The 10,404-nt window shown below is 42.2% G+C and overlaps 1 protein-coding gene across 2 annotated transcripts; it reads right to left on the bottom strand.

Annotated features, from left to right (window-relative positions):
• Nucleotides 1–4,081: 4,081 nt before the first annotated feature.
• On the bottom strand, nucleotides 4,082–10,097 carry LOC135116315 (uncharacterized). Of its 2 annotated transcripts, XM_064033670.1 has the most exons (5): nucleotides 9,844–10,097; nucleotides 8,981–9,155; nucleotides 7,067–7,152; nucleotides 5,564–5,726; nucleotides 4,082–5,260 (listed from the first exon to the last, which is right to left on the bottom strand). In XM_064033670.1, the coding sequence occupies exons 1-5, from the start codon at nucleotides 9,916–9,918 to the stop codon at nucleotides 5,130–5,132; spliced, it is 630 nt and encodes a 209-aa protein (XP_063889740.1). In that variant the 5' UTR covers nucleotides 9,919–10,097; the 3' UTR covers nucleotides 4,082–5,129. The 2 variants fall into 2 exon arrangements, with proteins under 2 accessions (XP_063889740.1, XP_063889747.1); XM_064033677.1 differs by lacking the exon at nucleotides 7,067–7,152.
• Nucleotides 10,098–10,404: the final 307 nt, after the last annotated feature.

Below are 10,404 nucleotides of genomic sequence, written 5' to 3'. Positions count from 1 at the left end.
CCTCGCTCAAATTTCTAAAAGTAGCAAATAACTTGAAAATTCATCTCCTCCTCCTCCTCCTCCTCCTCCTCTACGTAACTTCTCCCTCACCTTACATTAGCCTCTCTTCCCTTCCAACCTGACCTTACATTTTCCCCTCCCTCACTTTACAATACCCTCCCTCCCTTCCTCCCTCCCTCCCTTCCAGCCTCCTTCACTTCCTGCATCTCTCGGCACGCTAAAAATCTCCCTCCGACCCCGCGTCCTTCACGTGTTTGGGGAAGGATCCTTGTGTGTGCCTTGTTCTCTGCCTCTTTTCTCGTTTCCTTCATTCGCGATTCATGTCAGGCGGCAAGGAGTGAACCGTCCCGAGCCTCGAGGCCTCCCTGGGGCGCCATGGGGAGAGGAGAGGGGAAAGGAGGAAGGGAGGGTGTGAGGGGTGGACAGGAGAAGGAAAGGGAAGGTAAGGGAAGGTATGTGAGGGGAGGATAGCGGAAGGGAACGGGAGAAGAGGAAAGGTAAAGGAAGATAAGGGAGGGGAGGGCAGAGGAAGGGAAGGGGAGAAAGAAAAGGGAAGGGAGGAAAGGACATGGGAGGAAAGAGAAAGAAGAGGGAAAGGAAGGGAGGATAGAAGATGAAAGGATGAAGAGGAAGGGAAGGGAGTTGGAGGCACAATACAGTTCTTCAAAATATCCACCATGAGACAGACAGAGAGAGAGAGAGAGAGAGAGAGAGAGAGAGAGAGAGAGAGAGAGAGAGAGAGAGAGATGCATGTATACTTTTCTTGTGTCTCAGCGAGGAATGAAATTTTCTCTACAATGCGGGGCAGGTTGCTTTTCCATGCCCAAGGTGGCGGTGGTGGTGGTGGTGGTGGTGGTGTGTACGAGGGAAGGCAGCGAAAAATGTTAACTCCGCCGCTCAAAATGCACCCAGGCAGCCAATTCCCCTAACAATGGCAAATTGAGTAGAGACAAAATTGGTCCTTTAAAATACAGCAGTGGAATCTGATTATACGCAGTGTAGTGATAGTGGTGGTGACTGTGATGAGAGTGGTGGAGGAGGCGCCTTGGGAGACTCAGAGGGCGGAGTGTTCCTTAGTTCCAATGAGGAAGATTGAAGCCCTATGGTCGTGGTACGGTATACGTCGGTCCACGCCATTGATGGTACTGATGATTATTTACTGCTACTGTGCAACGTCTTTCCTTAAGAAGGAGTGGGGTCTACATCAGAGGTTCTCAAACTTTATTGCTTACTGGCGCACTAATGATACATCTTGGACTTTGACGGCGCACCAGCTCTACAGTTACGTGTCCATGAAAATTACGCGGCGCACTTGAGGGATAGTCGCGGGGGTACTTCTGTGCCGCGGGGCGCAGTTTGAGAATCACTGCTCTACATGCACAGTCATGCAATTCATGTATATAATAGTTTACATGCACGAATATGTACACACACACACACACACACCACACACACACACACACACACACACACACACACACACACACACACACACACATTCTTTCTCTCTCTCTCTCTCTCTCTCTCTCTCTCTCTCTCTCTCTCTCTCTCTCTCTCTCTCTCTCTCTCTCTCTCTCTCTCTCTCTCTCTTCTTGCCAATCAGGGCTGCTTCCCTTCATACTTAATTACTTAAGCAATATTACATATAGTACATATATACAGTACTACTACACAGACATACATACATAATTTTACATATTTACATGATACATAGCTACATAGTCCCTATGTAAGATTTTCTTCCTCCTTCTGCCCTTTTGCAGAAGTCTTGACACAACATTAGGTTGTGTAAATTTGAAAGGAAATTAATAAAAGGTGTAATTTTAGTAGATAATTGAGTAAACATGTATTATTTTCTTTTTTTTTTCAGCTTTGCAAGCTCTGTACTCTGTAGTCTGTAGTGTACAAAATGTATCAGCCACATCCTCTTTGTATGGTGCGGATGCGGATGCGCATATTTGTTTCATCACAAATGCGGATGCAGAAGCGGATATTTAATTTATCAGAACTGCAGATACGGATGCGGACGCTAAAAATTATTCGCAAGTTCCGCGAATGTGGATGCGGACATTTGATACATCTTGTGTGTGTGTGTGTGTGTGTGTGTGTGTGTGTGTGTGTGTGTGTGTGTGTGTGTGTGTGTGTGTGTGTGTGTGTGTGTGTGTGTTTTCTAAGAATTTCATAGTCGATCTCACGTCGTGGCTGCAAAGGCTGCTCGGAGAGCGCATCTTACTCAAGGTCTCAATAAGCCCAAAAATGGGCTGGGAAAAATTTATTTGTTGGCATCTTATGTGCATATCTTTTCACTCATCCCCATAGCAATAATTACCAGATTTAATTACCAGTCTCAGTATTCATTGTGTGTTTGGTGACACGTAATCTCTCTCTCTCTCTCTCTCTCTCTCTCTCTCTCTCTCTCTCTCTCTCTCTCTCTCTCTCTCTCTCTCTCTCTCTCTCTCTCTCTCTCTCTCTCTCTCTCTCTCTCTCGGGATGAAATGTACTTTATTCTGTTCATTTTGTAGTAATGAGTGGGGGACAAACAAGTTTCAGTGATATCATTCTATCATAGATCTTCACATGTCGGGCTTGAATGGTGTCCATGTAGCAAAACATGTAAATTAGAATACACGAAACTTCCAGAACCTCGTACGAAAATTTGTCATGCAAGGAAGTAAGGAACTGTATTTACACAGGCACAGTGGTGGCATTCCCGCTGCTTCCCTTCGGCTGCCTTGCCGTAAGAGTCGGAATAGAGTTCATATGCCTTCGTAGAGAAGCTAGAAGCCGTGTAACGATAAAAGGATGCCACCAACGTGTTTGTGAAATGACGATTCCGCACTGCCCCCCCTTGAATTTCCATATGAGGTTCTGCAAGTTTTGCGTTCTAAATCTACATATTTTGCTATATCGACACCATTTAAGCCTGACAAGTGAAGATCTATGATTGAATGATATCACCGTAACTTGTCTGCCTCGCACTCATTATTGCAAACACCACAGCATGAACAGAACGTAATGCGTTTCCCCCCAAGAACAGAGCCGATCATGTGTCACCAAAGAAATAATGAACACTGACACTGGTAACCTACACAATATTGGTCAATGTTGCTATAAGCATGAGTGAGGAGAGATGCACTTGAAATGCCAATAAGTCAATTTCTCCCAGCCCATTTTTTATGCTTGCTGGGAGGGCCTTAAGTAAAACTCGCTCTCCGAGAAGCCTGTGCCGCCGCGACGCAAGATTGGCGTTCGCTAACTGTAATATATCCCCTTTTCTAGATTCCCTCTCCTCTTCCAGTCTGTAAATTAGATCCTTTGTTTCTCCAGCTGTTTGAATATTTTTAAAGTCAAACAATAATCTTCCCACAATTTCACTTTTATTATCTTAATACTGAAGGAAAACGCAAACCACAGCGAAGGTAAGTGTGGAAAGTTACTTAACTGGAATCCGACCATGACTGCACCATTCAGTTCCTTCCTCCCGCCCGCTCATCTCACTCAAGACTCTTCCTTCTCTCCCACTCACCTAACTCACGTAATTAAGCCACTTCCACGTCCTCCTGTCGTCTCAAAACTTACCCAGATGACGCCGAGACACCTGCGCTCCCGGGCCGACGTCCAATATCACCGGGAATCTTATAACACACAAAAAGATTAAGTTTCTCGACACGTGACCTGCCGCCACTACCACACACGTGTTCAACTCCTACTTGTATTTCCAGTGTTGTTATATATATATATATATATATATATATATATATATATATATATATATATATATATATATATATATATATATATATATATATATATATATATATATATATATATATATATATATATATATATATATATATATATATATATATATATATAATTATATATTAATGCATAAGTCGGTGATATTCAGTTATTTTCTATAGCTGTTATTTCCATGTACAAATATTTCAGTTTGATAGGAGAAAGAAGAGGAAATTAGTTTTATCCTGCATGAGTCAAGGTTTTATAAACAGGTAAGTGTACAGTTCCTGCACTTGAATTTCGTGAGAGAAAACTTATACATTTCAAAGAGAAACAACAGTAAATTCGAGAACTTTTATTTTTATAATGCACATTAAAATATCACATTTATACAGGTACTGTTTCACTAGTGATTGCTAAAAATATAATTTCATTACTTTGAGGCTAACATCCATCAATCTTATTCCTTTCATTTCCTCAATCCTGGTTTAAATTCAAGCGGTCTCGGCTAGGCTACTCTTCAATTCAGCCTCGTAAATCTTTCTTCTGATGCAAGAAAATAGTTGTCCATTATACACTGGTTATTCTTTAAGGCACTATGAATATCTGAACACATGAAATACATGCACTCTGCAAATATACTGATAAACTACAATGATACATTACCGACAGTAAAATGTTTTTTTTTTTTTTTTTTTTTTTTTTTTTTTGTAAATTTAATGTATGGTTCTTAAGGCATCATCTTTCTAGGCTTTCGTTGTAACCTATAATAGTAGCAGCAGCAGCAGTAGTAGTAGTAGTAGTAGTAGTAGTACTTGTTGTTGGAATGGAGGTGTGACATAACGCTGGTTGATGAATGTTTAACATGCCTACATTCTTAGCTGCTAGAAATTACGATCGACATAATAAAATAAATACTTACTACGTTTGTTTTCTTTTTCCATCACTCACACAAACAATGCACTGATCCTGCAGTTAACATGACAGATGATGATTAAAAAGCCTACCAGCATTATAATGAAAACCAAAAATTGTAATTTTATATAAACTCAGTGTATTTATGCAGAACCAGCGTGTCTGTTTAGAACCAAGAGTGATATCACACCAACAATAGTAGTAGTAGTGGTAGTAGTAGTAGTAGTAGTAGTAGTAGTAGTAGTAGTAGTAGTAGTAGTAGTAGTAGTAGTAGTAGTAGTGAGTAATAAAAGAAAGACGAGGAGGAGAATCAACATCATCACAGAACGTAGTAGTAGTAGTAGCAGTAGTAGTAGTAGTAGTAGTAGTAGTAGTAGTAGTAGTAATGCTGAAAAAATACAGACGAGGAGACTCAACACCACCTCATCACCACCATCACCACCACCACCAGAAGAAACCTTGGCCACGGGCGTTCAGTACTTCATGAGGACCGCAGGATACATGGGGTGGGAGGGCGGGACGAGGGGTTCTACCTGAGTGCTCTCTTCGTTCTTCAGCTCCTGGTAGTGGGCGAAGGGACACAGCCACCAGTATACGTGAAACACTGCAGGAGGGAGGGAGAGAAGTGAGATGACACAAAGAGAAAGCGAAGGAGAGCAAGAGAAAGGGAGGAGAAAAGGGCGGGTGAGTCTCTAACAATAACAATCCGGTGACTCCATCGTTCACAGAAGTAATAGCCAGAAGCAATTTAAAAGTAAATTATACTGGGTAGTGATAATTTTGGCCTAAGAACACAGCTCCTGTTTGTAAGAATGTAATGTGAAGAGAGAGAGAGAGAGAGAGAGAGAGAGAGAGAGAGAGAGAGAGAGAGAGAGAGAGAGAGAGAGAGAGAGAGAGAGAGACCCACCGAATGCCACAATGTTGATCAGCCCCGCCACGATGTACACTCCGCCGCGGGATAACGTCGGGTCGTCTCTGCCAAACACGAAGAGGATCACCACCGCGGCCACTTGGAATCCAAAGGGTACCACCTCCACTATCAGCCACGGCAGTAGCAGCGACCTGATGCCCTGGAGCGAGGAGGAAGAGAAGGAGAAGAAGGAGAAGAAGGAGGGGGATATTACCGAATGTTATGGTGACAGTACTAGCAAAAGTTATTGTTGTTGTTTTTGTAGTAGTAATAGAAGTAGTAGTAGTAGTAGTACTAGTAGTAGATTCAATTGTTTTGCGAAACAGGTATAATTGTTTAGTCACCTACTCTATCACATAACAGTAAAGAAACCATGCATATATCTTAAATTATAAGAGAAAAATTTGATATATAATAGTTATTATTATATTTATTATTATTATTATTATTATCATCAGTACTAGTAGTAGTAGTAGTAGTAGTAGTAGTAGTAGCAGCAGCAGCAGTAGCAGTTTTGTTTTTATGCAAGATGGGCTCTGACCAAGGACAACAAAAAATGGTGAAATAAAAGGCTTACCGAAGGTGCCAGTCCCAAAAGAATTAAGACAGCCCTAGAGTATATCCAAGAATAAGATAAGTAGTAGTAGTAGTAGTAGTAGTAGTAGTAGTAGTAGTAGTAGTCGTTGTTGTTGTGGTAGTAGTAGTAGTAGTAGTAGTAGTAGTAGTAGCAGCAGCAGTAGTAATACATGTTCCTTTCCTTATTTCTTCTTGTTGTCAGCCATATTTACATGCTCTTCATGAATACAAATTGAATATTGACTAATAGAATACACTTTTTTTCTTTTGCGCCTCAATAACAATCATCATAATGGCACCGCCTTTAATAGACAATAATAGTAAACTCTGATGGATAACAATGAAAAAGAAGAAGAAATTAAGAGCTGCCGGTCTTAAAACGCCTTCTGATCAATCGCCGGTGCAAAGTTTTAAAAATATGCCCCATAATGCCTCCAAAGCTCCAATAGTTTACAATTTACGTGCTTGAACAACAAAAATATCTTCAACATTAACTTTTTAACTAATACAATATATACACAAAGACAATAAAATAAAAGGAGCATGGCTGGAAAAGGAGGAGGAAGAGGAGGAGGAGGAGATAGGAAGAAAAATATTACACGAAGCGGAAGACAGAGAGAGAGGAAAGAAACATTAATGAAGAAGAAGTAGAAGAAGAAGAAGAAGAAGAAGAAGAAGAAGAAGAAGAAGAAGAAGAAGAAGAAGAAGAAGAAGAAGAAGATTCAGGAGGAGGAGGACGAGGAGGAGGAGAAGGAGGAGGAGGAGGAGGAGAAGTAAAGGAAAGATGATGACGAAAATAACGACGAGGTAGAAAATAAGAATCAATTAAGATTACGAGAAATGATTCCACAGGAGGCAGTGAAGTGAAGAAGGAGAGAAAAATAATAATGAGGAGGAGGAGGAAGAGGAGCAGGAGAAGCTTACCGTGCAGGCTCCGTAGGTGAGGAAGAGAGCGGTGAAGGTGTAAACAACATAGAAAACGAGGCAGATGATGAGGATTGTATTGAGATCTGCAAGTGTAAGAGAGGTTAGCGTGAGTGACGCTGTCTCTCTCTCTCTCTCTCTCTCTCTCTCTCTCTCTCTCTCTCTCTCTCTCTCTCTCTATTATTGTACTGGAAAGAAAAATGCTTCTAGGGAAATAAAAATATAATGTCTATAACATTTTTTTTTTTATTCTTCACTCTCATTCTCATCCTCCTCTTCCTCTTCATTTTCCTCCTTCGTTTTCTTCTACTCCTCTTCCTCTTCCGTTTCCTCCTACTCCCTTTCATCTTCCATTTCCTCCTACTCCTCCTCTTCCTCCTCTCCCACCCATTACTCCTCTTTCTCTTCCTTTTCGCCCTTCTCTTTCTCCTCCTCTTTCCTCCTTTCATCCCTCATTTCCTCCTACTCCTCTTCCTTTTCCTCTTACTCCTTTTCCTTCTCCTTTTTCCCCTACTCCTCTTTCTTCTTTTTTTCCCCTCCTACTCTTCAATATCCTCCTCTTTTTTCTCTTGCTTTCCTTTTTACTCTTCTCCCTCCTCACCACCACCACCACCACCATCACCACTACCACCACCACCATCATCATCATCATCATCATCATATTCACCATCACCATACTGTTTCTTTTTTTTCACAAGTTTCTGTGACGTAGCATACTGATACCAACCCACACTCGAGATTTTTTTACCATATAGTTACTTTTCATACTTGTGTAATGGACAATAGTAACAATACTTATGCGTATCACCGCTTTGTCAATGTAGTGAGTTAATTTGTATAAGCAAAAGAATACAGATCGGATCTCTCAGTCTCGCTGGAAACACAATAAGAATGAGATGGAAAAAAATAAGTAAATAAATAAAGCCGTTTTGTTGTGCTGTTTTATACGAGCATTGTAGCCTAACTTAGTGAGAGAGAGAGAGAGAGAGAGAGAGAGAGAGAGAGAGAGAGAGAGAGAGAGAGAGAGAGAGAGAGAGAGAGAGAGAGAAATTTCGGCAGGTGCTACTTTTCTTTCCTCTCTTCTTTATTTTCTTCTTTCCTTCTTTCTTTCTTTCTGTCTGTCTTTCTTACTATTTCTGGTTCCAGTCAATATCATTAACATATTTCTCTTGTAAACGTCTCTCTCTCTCTCTCTCTCTCTCTCTCTCTCTCTCTCTCTCTCTCTCTCTCTCTCTCTCTCTCTCTCTCTCTCGCTTGACGAATTATATAATACCTGGCATTTCCAACTGCGAATTCTTCCTTATTTTATGATATGGTGCGTTATAGTGACCTAAATTTCTAATATGCCATACTGAGAGGATAAAGCGTTAAAAAATAATAATAAGGAATACACTCAGTTACACTCTCATTGCACTTGTTCACTTCCACTCCACACCACTACACAAGCTACACTCACAGTTAATACGGGTTACACTCAAACAGAGAATAAAATGGGAGGGATGCAATTACAGTAGAACTGCAAAGGATGGAAATCACAGAGGAAAATGCAAGGGACAGAAACAACTGCAGGAGACTCACTCGTAGCTACATGGCGCCAACCCCTGAGAAGATCACTCAGATACGAGACCTGTATTCAGAAACACTTCGCTCTCTCACTACGGCTATTTTCAAAGGCCACAGAGATGATTGACCGGGTTCTCAAGAGTGTTTCTCCTCTTATTAATGTAGAAATATTGTTAATCTGTCACTAGAGCCATAAAAACACACTTTAAAACCCGTGTCACTTCAGGTATACAGAGCCTTTTGAAAGCAGTGTAGATGCGGCGCAGGAGTGTTTCAAAATACGGTCCAGACTACTCAAACTACACTTAGTCTCTTCAATGTCACACCTCTACAGCAAACTGCTACACTCACAGTTGATGAAGTCCTTGATCCCTATGACGCTCTCCACTATCATGAGTCGCTGCTCGGTCAAGTTGAGGCTCAGCAGGTTCTGGTACTCCGAGTAAGACGCATCCAATGTCTCCTTTACCGACTCGATGTTGATGAGAGCGAAGCAGAACCCGACGGACGCACAGAAGCCGACGATCTGTGCGGGCGTGAGTGGTGGTGGTAGTGGTGGTGATGGCAGTGGTGACGGTAGTAGTGGTAGTGGTGTTTAGTTAGTTAGGTTAGATTAGTTAGTTGGTTAGTAGGTTACGTGGGATTTGTGACAGTTTTAGATGCAATATGGATAGTAGCTGTTTTCATCGATTAGTTATAATAAGTAGTAGTAGTAGTAGTAGTAGTAGTAGTAGTTGTTGTTGTTGTTGTTGTTGTTGTTGTTGTTGTTGTTGTTGTTGTTGTTGTTGTTGTTGTCGTTGTTGTTGTTGTTGTTGTTGTTGTTATTGTTGTCAGAGTGAGCAGTGGTGATGATGGTGGTGATGGAGGTGGTACACACGGTGGTGGTGGTGGAGGCTGTGTATGAGGAAGAGGAGGAGGAGGAGGAGGAAGAGGAAAATTTTACATCTTTTTCCTCCTCTTTCAATCGGAGGGAATACCTTGACATCCCACTCCGATTCTTTACCTTCGAGTGGCAACCGTTGAACTCTCCCTTCTTGTTTTAGTCTTCCTCTGTGTGTGTGTGTGTGTGTGTGTGTGTGTGTGTGTGTGTGTGTGTTGGACGCAGGTTATGTGAGCACGTTATATTCTCTCTCTCTCTCTCCCTCTCTCTCTCTCTCTCTCTCTCTCTCTCTCTCTCTCTCTGGTAAGGCAGGAGGAAAGGCAGGAAGGCTCACCAGACAGACGACTCCCACGCCCATAGTTCCCGTCCGAGGCGAGAAGCAACAACAACAAGACGTCATCACCACCATCCTGCCGTGTTCTCTCTCTCTCTCTCTCTCTCTCTCTCTCTCTCTCTCTCTCTCTCTCTCTCTCTCTCTCTCTCTCTCTCTCTCTCTCTATCTCTCTCTCTCTCTGCAGCGGCGGGGTCGCGCGCGTGCCGCCACTAAGGGGATGAGGTCACTGATGGGCGTTGTAGCGTAACACGACCTCGCGGACCAGCGGCTGGCGACTCAATGCGCTTCTCTCTCTCTCTCTCTCTCTCTCTCTCTCTCTCTCTCTCTCTCTCTCTCTCTCTCTCTCTCTCTCTCTCTCTCGTGACCCTTAAACTTCTTAATGCCACGCAGCACTCAATACGTAGGTAGGTAACTGTTATGTACTGCAATGTACATGCGGCCACGTGATGGAAGGTCCTTAGGCTTTAATGAATATATGAACGTGATCTTTGCAAGGTGACATACGTAACAGAGGCCAGTGCACGGGCCGCCTCATTGCTCTTTTGTAACCTGCAGAAGAGA

The sequence above is a fragment of the Scylla paramamosain genome, chromosome 3 (genome assembly GCF_035594125.1).
Source record: "Scylla paramamosain isolate STU-SP2022 chromosome 3, ASM3559412v1, whole genome shotgun sequence".
NCBI lineage: Eukaryota > Metazoa > Arthropoda > Malacostraca > Decapoda > Portunidae > Scylla > Scylla paramamosain.
This window is presented reverse-complemented; position numbering and strand designations above follow the sequence as displayed.